Source organism: Crotalus tigris, unplaced genomic scaffold, assembly GCF_016545835.1.
Source record: "Crotalus tigris isolate CLP2741 ecotype Arizona unplaced genomic scaffold, ASM1654583v1 scf7180000024472.5447098, whole genome shotgun sequence".
In the NCBI taxonomy this organism is placed as follows: domain Eukaryota; kingdom Metazoa; phylum Chordata; class Lepidosauria; order Squamata; family Viperidae; genus Crotalus; species Crotalus tigris.
In genome coordinates, this window is record NW_024100643.1 from 1268276 (window position 1) to 1286577 (window position 18302).

An 18302-nucleotide genomic window follows, 5' to 3' on the forward strand; every position below is an offset into this window, starting at 1 on the left:
CTTTTAATAATTTATGGAATGTTTTAAATTACTAGGATAGATTTCTTGTATGACAATAAAGACATGATAAGGCATGATAAGCTGGAGAAAATTTGAACTTTGTTTAATAAATATGAATGAATCAAGGTTTAGTATTATTTTGTTATTTTAAAGAGATAGATTGACTTTGGGATTACATATATATAGGGCTGATCAATATTTTATTGCTATTAAGATATCTATTGTACAGTGGAAGAATAAATGAGATTGGTATAAAATGAGGGATGTGAGAGATTAAGAATTAGAATCGATAATTTTTTTATTTAAATTTAAACTATTGTATTTGTAAACTGATAGTTATAACACAGGTTTAATAGTGATAGAAATTTAAAATAGAAATGGAATATTTAAATATATTATGTTAACTGAGGGGAATAGAGAGGAGATAGTGAAATTTATTGTTGTGTTGTTTATATATATTTTCACTTTTGAACGTTTGACCACCTAACCATCATGGTGGGTCTTGAGTACTTTTTGTTTAAGAATGTTAAAAAATTAATAAAATGTCTTTAAAAAAACCTTCCCCGTGCTGTTTTATTTTAGATGTTTCAATCATATCTGACTGCTACCACCATATGTGATGAAACCAGGTATATTTGGTCAATGTCTTCCAAGTTTATTTTATGAATAAATATACCTCAAAACAGCAGTTCTTATATAGATGCTTCCTTTGTCTTTTTTCTGGTAGTACAATATCTTAGGTGTTAGGAAAGGGATTATTATGTTCTGCCTCTCATTTACTTAAAGCAGTGTTTTTCAATTGTGACTTCAACTCCCCAAATTCCTTCAATCAGCATGTTGGCTGGGGGAATTTGGGAGTTGAAGTTCATATATCTTAAGGCTGCTAAGGTTGAGAAATACTGAGATAGAGAATCAGTAATATATCAAAAATTGCAACCTTGTTTAACAATTACATTGTACAAGTAGTCCTTGTTTAGGATTAATAACTTTGTCAATAACCAAAGCAGTTGCTAAGTGAAATCATGATTGTGCTTACAATGATTTCAGCTTTCCTTTGCTTTATACAGTTGTGAAGGACAAAAATGTGAGGATCACTTGCAAAGTTACTTTTTCATCATTGTCGTAATTGCAAATATTCATTAAAGGAGGACTATCAGTAAACCCAAATATATATATTTGTTTTCTGAGGTTTTCGTGGGTGTTTGTATGTAGGTCTTTGTTTGTTCGGGTTTTCTCCCGCGTAAAATTGGAAGTGTCTTGGCGACGTTTCGATGAAGTCCCATTCGTCATCTTCAGGCTGATGTTTTCAGATTCGTGCTTCGAGGAGCAATGTGTGGTCTTAGCTGTTTCTTCCTTTTAACTGCCAGTGGGGGTATGAACTGATTGGGTGGGAGCTTGGCTGTGTTCTGATTGGGTGGAGGTGTGTTCTGATTGGTTAGGGGCTTGGCTAATCAGAGCACAGCCTTTATATATATATAAAAGTGGATTCTGTACAGAACTCTTTTACTTATTTACAATACTTTACTTTTTGACCAGGCTATTAATGTACCTCTTTTTTTGTTTTATACAAACTGATTTTCTTTCCCTTTTTTTACTTTGTTAACTGCTTCTCATTACCCCCACTTCTCTTTGCTTTTTGCCACATCTTGCTTATAAGGAATTCTCCAGTTAAGCCCTTACTTTCTTTAGTAGGATGAAAATCATTTATCATTTCGAACGACCCTTTCACAGGGGTCACCTAAGACCATCGGAAAACACATATTTCCGATGGTCTTAGGAACCGAGACACCGCTCCGCATCCGTCTCCGCACGGCTTCGAGCTGGGGGCCGTTGCAGTGCCGGATTCATTTCTGTCGAGCATCTCCTAAGGGAGGCTGTGCTGCTTTGCAGCCCTTTCCGCGGAGGAGGCTGAACTAAGCTCTGCCGGCACTGTCATCCTCTTGTCTCTCTCTCTCTCCCGGCCTGGGTGCTTCTCCAACCAGGCTGGGCGAAGCCAGCGGAGCGGCCTTCCTGCCCCCGCTCCCTGGCCAGCTGGAGCCGGGCAGGCCGGCGACCTTTGGAAATGAGGCAAGGACAGGCGAGGCGCGCTGAGCCCCGGGCGAGGTGGGTGAGTGGGCGGTGTTGGTGCATGCTCGGAGAGCCCTTAGGGTTGGGGGGTCACCACAACATGAAGAACTGTATTAAAAGGTCACGGCATTAGGAAGGTTGAGAACTACTGCCTTAACTAAACAGAGAAGAAATTGCCTTGGCACCATTAGAATAACAAAATGGGGAAAAACTGAAAATGCATAAAGTACAGGGTAGAGAGCAGATGAGAGAAAAAATTAGGGGAAGGAGGTAGGAAAAGGGGACCAATACACTTATACAATACTGTATAAATGAACTTCAAACTCAAGAAGACCAACATTGAAAGACTGGTGAATCAAATACTTTCCACATAAGCCTAACATTTTGGATACTGGTTTATCTTACATAGAAGACACAGTAGAATTAAATCTTTGCTTTTGCCAACTCCAGCAAAGTTTTTGTTTTTTTAGCAGCCTTATAGAATACTCAGCAGTTTCACTGTTTGAATTTCTTAACAGTTGAATCCAAAACTGGACATATTCCAACATTTTTGTAGCTGTTGGAACATAACTGCTTTTCTGCTGCTGTGGTTAAGGTCAACTTGCTTTCTGGACTTTAAATCCCTATTGGGTTTATGGCACTCAAGTTTTTTGACATGTTTCACAGCTGATCAACAATGACAAATGGAAAGTACAAGGAAACAGCTTGTAGCATGAATCGGCATGCCATATGACTGACCTCAGAGGCAGGCAGCTGAGCAGATAGGTAGCAACGTAAGTTAATAGGGATATTTAAGGAATTCATTCTTTGTGAATTCCACTGTGAACTGACTTGACTGGTACCTCCGGGTTTAAAGGGGAGATTGGATTACACTTCTCTGACTTTCACATTACAATTGCAAGCTCAAAGAAAATACTAATTGCAAGCTCAAAGAAAATACATACATACGTATGTATGTATGTAAGAAAATATGTTCAAAATACATTTCTAGATAGTAATGTTTTGTGGATTTTCAAAATCAGATGATTAATATAGAAAAAAGATTGAATGGGTTGAAGAATGGATAAACTGCCATAGGCAGTAAGTAGGTTAAAATTTCTTAATTTCTAAATAAAAGCAAAGGCAAACTTGTTAATATTTCAAGGAATTATTTTAATTACTTGAAGTACCTCTCTGAACATCTGTCATCAGCACTCACACAGCCAGCCTCATGGAAATATGCAGTAGTAATGTCACTGCTGTTATCCAACTTTAAATTGCATTTTATTTAATTGTACTAAGGATTAAGTTAGATTTCTCAGTTCTGAGATTGCAATTCCAGAATCTCCAGGGAGTTTTTGGATTTATAATTGCAGACAATGGTGGTGGTGATGGTATCAGGCGGGAGAACATTGGATTAGGGCACTATTAAACTATTTTAATATAAATACTATTGCATTATTTCTTTTACTTGCTCCAAGCTAGGTACTGAAAACATAGTTTCTTTTTTTTATTAGTTTTATTCATTTATAACATAAAATGCGAAAATACAAAAGCAAATAGTAGGGAACAACAGTAGAAAAAGGGAAATCAAAAAAGGTATGAAGAAAGGGAGGGGAAGAAACAAAAGGCATTGACTTCCAAGTCTCTGTTGCAGTAAAATCAGACATTAAAATCAAATCTCAACTTTTTTATATTTCTATAGTAGTATGCACTAGCCATTTCTGTATCGGCAAATCAGTCTAATCGGTAAAACCCAAAATCATAATATCATTTCTTTCCACCTCAAGCACAAAGTCCAGAAGCGGTTTCCAAGCAGAAGTTCTTATATTCTTTTCTTTTATAAGTACAGTCAATTTGGCCATCTCTGCTAATTCCATCAGCTTTTGTAACCATTCGTCCATGGTAGTTGAGTTTCATTGTTGTTGTTGTTGTTAGTTGCGAAGTTGTGTCCAACCCATCGCGACCCCACGGACAACGTTGTTCCAGGCCTTCCTGTCTTCTACCATCTTCTGGAGTCCATTTAAGCTCATGCCTACTGCTTCAGTAACTCCATCCAGCCACCTCATTCTATGTTATCCCCTTCTTCTATTGCCCTCAATCTGTCCCAGCATTAGGTTCTTCTCCAGTGAGTCCTTCCTTCTCATTAGGTGGCCAAAGTACTTGAGTTTCAACTTCAGGATCTGGCCTTCTAAAGAGCAATCAGGGTTGATCTCCCCTAGGACTGACCAGTTTGATCGCCTTGCAGTCCAGGGGACTTGCAAGAGTTTTCTCCAGCACCATAGTTCAAAGGCCTAAATTCTTTGGCGCTTAGCCTTTCTTATGGTCCAACTTTCACAGCCATACATTGCAACTGGGAAAACATGGCCTTGACTATACGTACTTTTGTTGGCAGGGTAATGTCTCTGCTTTTTAGTGTGCTGTCTAAGTTTCATACTTCCAAATATTTAATTTTGCTCTGTGAAGGAGCTACTAATTTATTTCTTTGATTTCAATGAGTTCCACCATCTTTCTATTCTAATCAGCCTGCAGATTTTCCACTCAGTGAATATTTTTATAGTCCAGCTTTTTCTTCCTTAGAGATAATATAACTTAATCCTTTTCCCAAATGAGAACTTAAGTATACCAGGCAACTTACAATAAGCTCATAAAAGCAGTAAACAAATATTATACAAGGGTACAAATATATTTATTGAAAACATGTATTAACACTTAATTTTCAATTAAAATACTGGAGCAGCAGAAATGAAAGCAAAAGATTTGTGTAATAGTTATCAAGTACAGCTTTTTGCTAAAAGAAGTATTTTACAATATATTGTATTATGTTTTTGATAATGCATATACTTGCAGTTATACATAAAGATTAAGTGGTTGTAATAGTAGGGATTATTTTAGGATGCAGAGTTCTATACTAAATAAATGAAAATGCTTATATCTGAAAATGATTAGCAAGCATAAGTCTAAAAATAATAAAAAAACAAATTTAAAATATTGCCAGATTTTGCACTTTGTACAAAATTTAATTTAAACATTATTCTATCTTCCTATTCCATTTAGAAAACTTTATTTCACTCTTTTGCTTACATTTTTACAGGAATATATTTATTCCAAATTTGCTTGGATTCCATCCAACATAGAAGTCCTCTAACTACAGTCTTGCTGTGGTCAGAATATACAATAAAACTACATTTGAGAAGGAAAAGCATATACTGTTAAGCAAACTTGACTTCCACCAAACTGCAACATGTATCTTTCCTTGAGGTGTTGACATTCCCGTTTAATTTTTCAAATGCCAGACTTTTCTAATTTTGTAACAGAAAACACAAGGTATTACAGAAGGTATTACTGCCTATCAATACGGTAATGCTAAGTTATTCTTAATTCAAAAATTCTACATTCATCTTAAATCCCAGCTTGTGATATATCCACAGTTCATATACAGTGGTACTTCAGTACTTATTGTTAATTGATTCTGGGAGGTGTAGTGAGTACCAAAGAGCAAGAAGATATGGGAATAGAAGAATAAGCCACTCATGACCTTAACATTTTTATCTCAAATGCGATGCCAAATGCAGAACTTGAAAAAAGAATTTAGAGTGTGTTCCAACACAATACAAAGCAAAAAGAATTTTTTTTGCAACTAAAATTTCAAGGTAACAGCAACCCCAGTATGCCCTGCAAATTGAGCCCATGGGCTGTTTGTGGGTATGTTATGCAAACTCAGAAAAATTGAATTAATTGAATAAATTATGTTTAACTATGGAAAACAATCATATTTCCATTGCTTTCCCTCATTATCGCCAATCTGTCAGCATTGTAAGTTCTCAAAAATGTTCAATGCAGTATTGTTATACTTTTGTGTACAATTGTTTATATTGCTTGTAATATCCTTCTTTTGGAGGATTGTTATTCTTAAAGGCAGACTATAAATAACTGCAGTAAGTTAAACAGCCGAAAGCATGTATGTAAACAATGGCTGAGGATGGCCATATCCTTTAAATAAATAAAAAAATCCGTTATTTCAGGGACAGGCAAGAAAACCTGATCATAGCTGCACAAATCCGAATGACCGCTAGATCAGGGCTTTTCACCTGTGGTACATTGGCACCTGGCAGGTGGTACGCAACCATTCTAGAAAAGTGGTAGTTGGGGAAGGGAATGAGCTGAACCGGTGGCAGCACCGCACAAGCCTGAGCGAGAGACGGCTGGAGCTGCAGGGCTGTCAGGGATGAGTGGATGCGCCAGGATCAGCACCAGGCTCCAGCTGGAGCTTGGTGCTGATCCTGGTGCTTCTGCTGAGCCCAGAAGAAGCACTGATCAGCTGGAATGTTGCAGCCTCTCCAGGGTCTTGTGATTTACATTCAGATGCTTGGCAACTAATTCATATTTATGACAGTCAATGTCCCAGGGTCATGTGAAGTGACCAAAATCTGCTGCAACCACCCAACAGATGGGGGGGAATAAAAACCAAACACCCCCTACCCTACCTCCGCTGCCAATTTTCAACAGAAATGCTCATAACAATGAAAACCTCGGACAAAAGGAAGAGCGCCGCCAGGTAGGCAGGCAGGTGTCTTGCTCCACTGTGGCTTGGGGGGCACTTTTTTCAGTGTCACTGTAACTTCGAACAGTCACTAAGCAAACTGTTGTAAGTCAAGGACTATCTGCATTTTATCACTTTTTTTCCTTTTATTTTTTTGGGGGGATCAACTTTTTGACACCTTGGTAGGCGACTGGTGGTACTCGGATGTTGCCATATCCTAAAAGTGGTACAATGAGTGAAAAGGTTGAAAAGCCCTGCGCTAAATAACAGAGGGAAACTCTCTTAGATGCGATTTATTGTTAATGCGGATTTGGTTAGGTGGATTAGATCCAGAGATAAGCACCTGCATCCAGCCCAACGCCCAAAATGCAAGAACAAAATTCCGTACTAATATCTTTGCAGATTAATTTAAAAACACAACGGAAAATATGTTTTGTGTTTACCAGGTACCATTAATCACCACACCAGCCAATCTCATTTTAACCTAGCATATTGCGTGAATCCAACTCGACGTATCCTGTGCATGCAGTTAATTTTCTCTGCTTTTTCTCCCGAAGGCCTGAACAGAAAGCAGAGAAAAGCGCGAAAGCAACCTTTGACCTGCGAGTGCCACATTTCTTATTTTCATCCCGCCCGCGAAAGATGCTGCTGATGAAAACTCTAGCCATCGCTGGCTTCTCTCAGGCAGCTTTCCTAGTGCGCATGCGCGAGCAGAACCCCCCCCCCCACTTTCCTGTTTCACTTTGCTGTTGGTATCTTCGACCTCCTCCGATAACATTCAGCTCAAGCCTCGGCAGAGATACAGGCAAAACCCAAATGGCCCGAGGAGGTCTACTTGCTCACCTGATCACAGATAGATTCTCGGCCTCGCCGTATCCTATTGCGCAGGCGCTAAAGCGCGTGCGTCACCCCACGAGTAGTCCCTTTTCAGCCTTTTTCCCCCAGCAGGCGCGGGAGATCAAGGGGACGAAAGAGAAGTGGCGTGCGCACGCGCGGCGGGCGCTCTCCCTTTGGTGGCTGTCTGGGGTAAGAGGGTGGCAGCGACAGCAGGATCGGCAGCAGGTCAGCGCGCGCTCGCAGAGGCCCCATTTGGCTTCTCACTCTCGGTTGGGCCAGGCGCGGCGCGCGCAGCCGCCGTCTCCTCCTCTTCTCCCTCCCTTTTCCCGTCTCTTCCTTCTGTCAGCGGGAGGTCGTCGCCTCCCCCTAGCTCTGTGCGCTCACTGGGCCTCCCCTTTCGCCTCGATCTCCGCTGCCAGCGCTGCTGCTTCTTCCACCTTTTCTTCTAATTTCTCCACCGTCTCGTCTTCCCGTGGCGCTGCCGCTGCGATGCCGGAAAAGCGGCCCTTCGAGCGGCTCCCGACCGAAGTGCGCCCCATCAATTATGGGTTGTGTCTCAAGCCCGACCTTATCGACTTCACCTTCGAGGGAAAACTCGAGGCCGCCGTAGAGGTAACGAGGGCTCAAAGAGAAGGGGGGGAATGGGCGTGTCTGTACGCGTAAAGGCATAGGTGACTGGAAGAGTGAGGGAGGCTACCTGCTGCTGTGTAGTGGAGAAGGAAGCAGGCCGGGAAGTGTGTGTTGGTGGCTGGGTGGGTGGGTTAGGTAAAGGAGAGGTCAGGCAAGATAAGAATCGGGGCATGTGCAGAGAAAGTGGCTTTTAGGGCCTCAGGCTGCGGGGTAAGTTTGAACGTTGGGAAAGCTGGGGCCCTTAGGTAGAAGTGTGAGCGGAAAAGACTGTATGGGAGAGAAGCGGTGGTGATTAATTCTTGACTGAGGGGTGGTGTGTGACTAAAAACGTAGGAAAGGAGAAGTTTTGGGGTGAGTAAATAGTGAATACGGACCAGAGATGTAGTTATTGATGGCACAGGGATAGGGGGCATCACTCTTAAAAACAGGCAGTGACCAAGGAGGAGTGGCGGCTGCAGTTCTTCTGAGATCTTGTAGTGTGTGTGTTGTGTGTGTGTGTGTGTGTGTGTGTGTGTGTGTGCACGTATGGGGGTGGACCTTTCTGAAGGAGGAAGAATCCCTGCCTGAAAGACAAGGAACTAGTTAGGATTGTGTTTGTATTTTGAAAACATTGCTCACATTTGTAGGCTTGAATGGAGATGAATTAGATGTAAGATATTTTTGTAAAATGGGGGAAGGGAAAGTTTATATCAAGTTTATTATTAAAAGTTTAAACTTTGTGATTGTAGGTTTGGCTTAGGCTAGTTCTCTCTGGACTCTATTAAAAGGACTTTTGTGATATGGGGGTTAAATGAACCAAATTTACTTTTTAGAAAAGTACTTTTCTAAACCACATTTACTTTTTAGAAAAATACTATTATAAAAATACCTGTGACATGCCTTTTTTAAGGTGTATGACATTTGTGCACCCTGTCAAGTTTATACTGCACAGGTTATATGTCAGTGGCTGTCTGTATATACCGTATGTAGATTATATGTGTGCATCTATTCTCAATTATACCTTTTTTACTTAAGCACATGCATCCATATTTAGACTGTGCAGTCTCACATTTCCCACCCAGCTGTCTTTTTGGCCTGACTATTGATTTCCCATTGCTCTTAGAAGTACAAGCAGCACATCTAGGTAAAATTGTTTGGATTGAGGATGACTAGAGTCCTGGGAATCTGATTGAAAATTATCGGCACTCAGTAGAGAACCATTGGCTACAAGTAGGGTAAATGAAAAATTAGTTTCTTTCTGTTTCAGCAATTCTACTCAAGTTAGTTATTTTTCTGCTAATACTGACTTAGTGGTCTTGAACCAAGAAAAAGCAATGAGATGTTTTTTATTCTCCCAACAAACCATTGCAGATTGTTGGTGTCCTGCTTTCATTATTAACTGGTCCTCCAGCCAGCTGATTACCTGGCATGCTTGGAAAAGAAAGGGTAGGAATAGCTAGTGCAGTGGTTCTCAACCTTTTTAATGCCGCGACCCCCAACCGGTTGTAAGTCGAGGACTACTCAACCGGTCGTAAGTCGAGGACTACTCAACTGGTGCAGCGCCATTTGCAGAATGGGACTTTTGGCGGGCTCAGCAGGGCAGAGACAGCCTGGACAATTCCTATTGGCTTTTGGCTTTCAAGAGAGTCTATTCTATTGGCTTTCAAAAGCCAATAGAATAAAAGGGAGTAGCACAGCTAAGGAAAAGGGGAAAAAAATGGCGGACTGCATTGTTTGGCGACCCCCGTGAAATGGTTGTTCGACCCCAAATGGGTTCCCGACCCACAGGTTGAGAACCACTGATCTAGTGGGAAATGAGCAATCAGCTGGTTCTTAGGAAAAATGGGAGGGACTGCCCATAATTTCAAAGCTAAGATTATATAGGAGAATGATATGATATAAAAGAATATATTTTTCTCAGACATTTATTTTCTTTTAATTTTAATGTTCATTTATTTATTTATTTATTTATTTATTTATGAGACTTATATACCGCTTTAAGTGCAAGCACTCTCTAAGCGGTGTACACCAGTAAGCAATGTATATATATATTTACATTGCCCCCAACAATCTGGGTCCTCATTTTACCTACCTCGGAAGGATGGAAGGCTGAGTCAACCTTGAGCCGGTGAGATTTGAACCGCTGACCTGCTGAACACAGTCAGCTAAAGTGGCCTGCAGTACTGCACTTTTAAAGTCCTGTGCTTGGAACAAACTCTTTCCTACTGCCTTAGATTTGTAGGTAAAATCCTTTAACATATTATGGAATGAGATTTATTGATTCTCATCAGGTTGTGACTGATACATTACATAGGAAACATTAAATACCAAAAACTCTTAAAAGATGATTTAAAAATTTCTCAGGAAATTGGAATATTTCTTATTTTCATAAGTTTTGGTAACACAAAATATAATTCTAATAAGTATGTAACTTGTTATATGTAATAAGTATGTAATTTGTAGATGTAGATTGCCTGCCTATTTAGTATGAGGGACAGTGACTCTCCCTGTTAAAAAAGAGAGTCAGTACTTTTCCTTCGGATTCATATTTTCATGCCATGCATTAATTCCCCATGTATCTCATAAATGGTATCAGATTGCTTCGGATAGAAGTATTTGTTAAAATCCACTTTTAATTAAGCAAGGGTTAACAGATTATAAATTGGGATTCTTCTGGGGAGTTGCAAACATCTTGGGGATCAATTGCATGTTTTAAAAAAAGATTCCTAAGAGGTCAAAGGGAGAACACTTAACTTACTGTGGAATTTGTTCACTTTGTGAGCCTAAGTGTGCAAAAAGACTGTTGCGGTGCTAGAAAGTTTGAAAACTGCTGGAATTTAAAGATTACTGTTTAAATTGATATATGTATTTCTTACACAGCCTTAACCTCCATGAAATTAGTAGTTCTGTTTTTGTTAAGAAATTATGCTAATTCTAATATTTTAGAAGTATGATTTCATAAAATTTGAAAACATCTATCCTAAGATAGCTTGTATCTTATTTAACAGTCCTACAGGATTCTTTAAAATATTTGAGATTGAATTTATGCATCATGCTATGCCATATTTCATAGATCAAAAAAGACAAAGTTAAGAGAAAAGAACAATTTTATAAAAACTTGCATCCCTGTGGATATCTTAATGAGGCACAAAACCAGATCAAAGATAAAGTAGAAAATCAGAACCAAATTATTTGTTACGCACATTATACTGATCCATAATTACAACTGATATCTTAACAAGCCAGGTTTTCAAACTGGATTATCACCTTAAAACCATAATTCAGAAGTCCTATTTGCACATTAGGCTGAACCCAAACCAAACAAACCATATATAGCTTAATGCATGACAGACTAATCATGGTTTCCTGAATTAATCCAAATACTGAATTAATTGAATTGCAATTCTTTATAATACACTAGTCTATAAATTAACTTCATAGGCAGGAGTAGTATGTCATACTACTGTACTTCAGATTACATATAACTATTTCATACTACATGTCATAACTATTCAAAATGCTTCAATACTAGGAAATTTCTGAAGACCAGGCAGTAAGAATTAGATGACTCAAACTTGGTAGCAGTGTTCCAATATTTGAGAGGCTGCCACAAAGAGGAGAGAGTCAATTTATTTTCCAAAGCACCAGAATGCAAGACAAGAAACAATGGTTGGAAACTAATTAAGGAGAGTAGCAACCTGGAATTAAGGAGAAATTTCCTAACAGTGAGGACAATTAACCAGTGGAACATCTTACCTTCAGAAGTTGTAGGTATTTCATCACTGAAGGTTTTTAAGAAGAGACTGAACAGTCACTTGTCTGAAATGGTAAAGGGCCTCCTCCTTAAGCAGGAAGTTGACTAGAAGACTCCAAAGTTGCTTCCAGCTCTGTTCTGATTGATTGGCTACAATGTTGTCTGACAACATTAAAAATGCTGATAGTTTCACTGTGCTAAAAATACAATATAAGATATTAAATTTGGCAAAAATTATCCAATATACTGAGTACTATGATGTAGAGTTGGTAATAGTTATTGCAACTTTAAATATAATGCAACTTAGTATGCATAGAATCTCTTTATGGAAAAAATATGTTTTCCAGACATTATGTGAATTAAACTTATTTAGATAAGAGCAATCTCACAATGACATCCAGACATTTTTTTGTATATAATGGAGGAAAAGGAGATATTTTTGCTATAATTTATGACTTATGTTTTGAAGAGTTTGAAGAAAATTTTGGTACATAACGATTAATGCATGCTGTGAGACCAGTTCCGTAAATACTATGAAATACTATCGTAGTTAATTTGGAAGCATGCATGGCATTCTTAGTTGGAGTGGGCACTCCTTTCTCATATAAATTAAGAGAAAGGAGTGATACTCCAACTAAGAATGCCATTCATGTTTCCAGTTTAAGTACAATTTGCATGTTAAAGTCAGGTAGAAGGAAAGAAGAAATAGGTTTTCAAATGCAATATCATAGTAAGGGAGATTACTTGTAAATGACAGTTAAGTTGGTTTAGAATTAAGATTAGGGTTTCCTTTGACTCTTGCTTTATATCAGGGATCTTCAAACTTGGCCCTTTTATGACTTGTGGACTTCAACTCCCATAATTCCTCAGCCAGGCACGTTGGCTGAAGAATTCTGGAAGTTGAAGTCCATAAGTCATAAAAGGGTCAAGTTTGAAGACCCCTGCTTTATATGGTGTAACTGATTTTGAATACAAGTAGTCCTCAACATAAAACAGTTTATTTAGTGTATGTTCAAAGTTACAATAGGACTGAAAAAAGTGACTTATGATTGTTTTTCACACTTACAATCATTGCAGCATCCCCATGCTCATGTAATTAGAATTAAGATGCTTGACAACTGACTCATATTTATGACAGTTGCAGTGTTCTGAGGACATGTCCCTTTTGACAAGTAAAGTCAATGGAGGAATCAGATTTACTTAACCATATTACTAACTTAACAAATGTAATGATTCACTTAACAACTGTGACAAGAAAGGTCATAAAATGGGACAAAACTCACAATAAATAATTCACTTAGTAACAGAAATTTTGGGCTCAATTATGTTCGTAGGTCGAGGACTACCTGTATATGTAATTTAAAATATCTGGAGTATGTAACTGATCACATATTTAAAATAAGTTTTAAAGTTTGTATGGTTGCATTTTCTACTTTTGAGTAACATGGAAACAAATATGTTTTCAGCATCTTAAGGTTAATTTGTTTATCTCTAAAATGTGGATGAGACTTTGGGGGGAAAGCACATTGCACATGATCAGAAACACCATAAAATCACCCACCCGGCTTTGGGGAGAAAGTACTCTGCATGTGAGCAGAAACACCATGAAATCACTCACCCAACTTTGGGGGGAAAGTGAATGCTGGGTGGGTGATTTCATGTGTTTCTGGTCATGTGCAGAGTGCTTTCCCCCAAAGCCAGATGGGTGCTTTCATGGTGTTTCTAGTCATTTGCAGAGTGCTTTCCCCCTCAAAACTAGGTGGTGATTGCATGGTGTTTTTACTTATGTGCAGAGTGCTTTCTCCAAAAGCTGGGTGGGTGATTTCATGTGGTTCCTGGTCATATGCAGAGTGGTTTCATATTATTTCTGGTCATGTACTGGGTGCTTTCATGGTGTTTCTGATCAGATGCAGAGAACTTTCCCCCCAAAGCCAGGTGGGTGATTTCATGGTATTTCTGATTATGTGCAGAATGCCAACACCGATGCTGTGTAAACAGCAAAGCTGAGAAGAGATTTTTCTTTCAGTTTGGACTCCAATCTTTCCTGTCCACACAGGGCCATTTCCGTGGTGCAACAGATCTGCAGCTAAATGCGGCTGCAAACTTTGAGTCTGCTTGATGGGCAAGGATTTGAATGCAACTCAAAACAAGCCTTTTTAGTTTTAAAAACAGCTAACATCCCATCCCATTTCTTTTCAAAGCTGCCCTTATTTTCCAAGCAAGACACCCTCAAACATTAAGCAATGTGATTTAAAAAAAAAAAGTGTGGAGCAGCAGTTGTGGCATCCCATTTTGACACACACACAGCCCTGCCATCACCTCCCCAACATTTTTTCTCACCCGCCACCCTGACACATTGCCACAGCCAAACTGCCTGTTTGGCATTTGGGCCGGAGCCAAGGTGCAGAGGCATTGGTGGCAGCAGTGAGGGGCGTCAAAATGAAAATCCCCCCTTATGATTTGTTTAATTATTGTAACCAAATTTGTATATGGTTTATTTGTGTTTAAAATGTTTTCTTTTAAATTTTAATTAAGCCTGTATTCAGCTCTGGGAAGGTTAGGGGAGGGTTGGGGCGGGTTGGGAGGGTTTGGGGGAGGGAACTTTTTTTTTTGTAAAATTTTAAAAATTTTCAATAAAAAAAAAAAATGAAAATCCCCCGCCTGGTGCTGCTCCGCTCTGCTCTCTGATAGCCCATTTGCTTGCCTGCCCAGCTCTCCATATGGCACCCACAGCAAGTTATCCTCACAGCAACTTTCCAGTGTTGAGATGTCCTGCAGTGAGAAAGTGGCAATGAGTTGTCAGAGCGGACTTTGTTTTGGCGAGAAGGCCGCCCCCAGCTGGCTGCTCCAAGCTAGCAGCATCAAGTCATCCTAGACTCGTGTTGGATATCTTCACCACCTGGAGTTATTTATAAAAATAATAAAGATGGGATACAAATCAATAAAAATAAAAAATTTAAAATAATTTGACAGTTATGAACTATATAAAACTTTAGTAAGTTGTATGTTGCAAATGTATGCAAAGTCTTTATCCTTTGCAGGCACATTCATATGGAGATAAAAATAGCTCCCAAGGCAATACCATAAGACTGCAAATAATGTGGCTATGTTAAGTATTAAAAAGGAACTTAATTATATATCTGTACACTTCTATGCCTTATGAAGCTGTTCTCGCAGTGGCTTTGCGTAACCCTAGTACATTATTGTTTCATAATGAAGTCGTAATGTTTGCTTAGCTAGGAGCTTGTGTCTAATAAAAAATGTAGTCCACTGTTTGCCACAGGGTTCTTTGTATGTGTTAGATTTCAGCTTCTATAATTATTTAATAGTACCTAAAATCAAACACATTTGGAGGGAGCTTGAGAACTGTTTATCCAATTCCAAATCTGCATTAATCTCAGAATAAATTTTCTGGAGAAAAATGGAATTACAGACAATCTACTTGAAAAATTGTGGAAATTATTACCGAAGAGAAAGAATATTAGCAAATTCAACAGCTTTGAAATAATTAATCTAATTAAACTGCTTATTTTTTAAATAAAATTTAAAATGAATGAGAAAATAGTTTTTTCTGATATGGTATATGGCTACAAGTTAAAACCTTTTGATTTGCAAATAGTATTGAATCTTTGAAACAATAATGACTGGGTGCTTCAGTCTTAAACAGCCTGAAATGGATCTTCAAGCTTAGAAAACCTGAAATCAGGAATAAGAATTATTGAAGTTTTTCATGCTGAAGCTGGTATAAAATATTTTTTTCACTTGCTGGTTACAGGGATCCAATGTCATATAATGGACTTTGCTTCGGGAGATTGAACTATAAATTTTTGCTGAACTATAAAACCAAGTTTGGTAAAATATTTTAACATGGCTCTTTGGATATATGCTCTCTAAAGCTTCTTATTGGAATTGTGGAATATAAAGAATAATTTAAGGTTGCTGTTTGAGTTAATATTGGTTTATCAAATTTGAAGGAAGCAATTTCAGTTTTACTTTTTAAAACATTTTAAAGCTATTTAACTAATTTTAAATATCTTTTAGCTATTTTTTCATAGGTAGGAAATAGCCATAGAACAATGCAAAATCATTATTTTGAAAGTCAGTTGCTTTATATATCAGATGAAAAAAGTAAAAACTTTATATTAGTGTGCAAGAGTAGCTGGCACAGAATTATCATTTCTAGTAAAAATTGTGCTTGCTGGGTCAGGGTATAGTAATCCTTGACATACGACCACAATTTCAGTTGATAAGCAAGGTAATAATTAAGTAGTATTCATGAGACCTGACCCAATTTTATAACTATTTTTACCATGTTGTTAAGTAAATTACATTATTGTTAACTGAATCCAGTTTATGCTTGCCGGAAGCTGGCCGGGAAGATTCCCAAAACATGATCATGTGACCACAGGACACTGCAACCATTGTAAAATGCAAGCTGGTTACCAAGCACCCAAATCACGATCATGTGACCATAGGGGTGATGCAATAGTCGTAATTTTGAGAATTAGTTATAAATCACTTTTTTTACAGCACTTCAAACCATCATTAAACAAATTCAGATAGTGCTTGACTAATGACCACAATTGAAAGCAAAATTTCTATTGCTAAGGAAAACAGCTGTTAAATGAGTTTTGCCCATTTTACAACTTTTCTTGCCACAGTTGTTAAGTGAATCACTGTAGTTGTTAAATTAGAAACATGGTTGTAAAATAAATCTGGCTTTCCCATTTACTTTGCTCATCAGAAGGTTGCAAAAGGTGATCACATGACCCTGGCATACTGCAACCTTCATAAAATCAGGCCAGTTGCCAAGTGTCTGAATTTTGATCACATGTCCATGGGTATGCTGTAAGAGTTACAAATGAAAAATGGTGATAAGTCACTTTTTTCAATTCTGTTGTAATTTTGAATGGTCACTAAATGAATGGCTATAAGTTGAGGACTGCCTGTACTGTAGTCATAAGTCAAGGAGTTGGAATTGCAGTCGGAATGTATCAATAAATTGGAATAGCAATTGGAATGCATTTTAAGACTAAATGTATATATTTTTAAATTGTTTTTCTTGCTTCTGTTAATGGCAATTCTCCTGTGTTCATAACAATTCACAAGACAAGAACCTTTTTGTGATGAGTAAATACTTGATTTAATTGAAACTGTGGCAAGTTTGTATATTTTCACTTTAATATTTCTTTCAATTATTATATTCATTTGGTTCATGTATGGACAAGATTCAACATAGTTTGTTCTTAATAATTAATAGGCCCAGTTGTGCCTGCCAACTACTTTCTTCCTGCAGCTCTGTATTGTCTTGTCAATAGTTACAATTGACTTTGGTTTTAGAATGTTTTAAAGTTATTTGCCAGTGGTCATTGTTTTCCACGAAGAAAAGTATCTTTAAAAAATATGGTTCTTTTAGTTTGTTTCTGGTTGATGTGAATGAAATTCATTGACAAATGACTAATGCCTTAAACAAACCATTGTTCATTAGCAAGAAACATAAGTTATAGGGAGGAATCAATAGGTGTAATAAATGATAACAACTGTAAATGTACTTTCCAAACTCACTTCTTTGTTTGAAAAGAGAAGGAAAACACTTTATGCCAGTACATAAGGTGAAAGAATCAAAAATGGTGTTCAAGCTTGTGTATAGCTGTTAGATTAAAATCATTTCCTAATTAAGTGATACTATATGCTTTAGCAGCATGCTACATTATTTAGTGATTTTTCCACCTTAGTAAATTCCTAGAAATAATTTTGTACGTCAATTGCAGGACCACTTTTGTGAAAAGTTTATAGAAAAGTACTTGTCTCAGCAACATTGCCTTTTGACTCTAACTTATTTTTGTATGAAGAATTGTAAAAACACATACCCAGTTCTGTTCATAATGCCAGCAATTGTTTTCACATATACATTTGATCCTTTCCTGATTTTGTATGTTTGCCTACTGACAAAGAAATGATCAGTCTATAATTTTAATGGTAGGTTTATTTTAACAATGAGAGACAGAATAACAACAACAACAAAAAAATCTAGAAAAAAGCATTTCAAAAAAGTTATAAATTGATTTGCATTTTAATGAATGAAATAAGTATTTGATCCTCTATAAATCAGCAATATTTCTGGCTCCCAGGTGTCTTTTATATATTCTCTTAAAGGGAGTACTCCTAATCTCAGCTTGTTACCTGTATAAAAGACATCTGTTCACAGAAGCAATCAGATTCCAAACTCTCCACCCTGGCCAAGACCAAAGAACTGTCCAAGGATGTCAGGGACAAGATTGTAGACCTACACAAGGCTGGAATGGGCTACAAGACTATCACGAAGCAGCTTGGTAAGAAAGTGACAACAGTTGGTGTGATTATTCACAAATGGAAGAAACACAAAATAACTGTCAATCTCCCTCGGTCTGGGTCTCCATGCAAGATCTTACTTGTGAAGTTTCAGTGATCATGAGAACAATGAGGAATCAGCCCAGAACTACATGGGAGGATCTTGTCAATGATCTCAAGGCA

At 37.9% G+C, this 18302-nt stretch overlaps 1 protein-coding gene across 4 annotated transcripts in view; it reads left to right on the forward strand.

Annotated features, from left to right (window-relative positions):
* Positions 1-7433: 7433 nt before the first annotated feature.
* Positions 7434-18302, forward strand: part of NPEPPS (aminopeptidase puromycin sensitive) — a 117113-nt gene continuing 106244 nt past the window's right edge. For 2 of the 4 annotated variants that reach the window (XR_005555489.1, XM_039333151.1), the window contains exon 1: positions 7767-8038. Coding sequence is in view for 2 of the 4 variants with exons in the window: in XM_039333151.1 (XP_039189085.1) it covers positions 7916-8038 (123 nt within the window). In the remaining 2 variants the exon portion in view is untranslated. Of the gene's footprint in view, positions 8039-18302 lie in introns of all 4 variants that reach the window. The other 2 variants (XM_039333152.1, XM_039333153.1) reach the window with 2 other exon arrangements.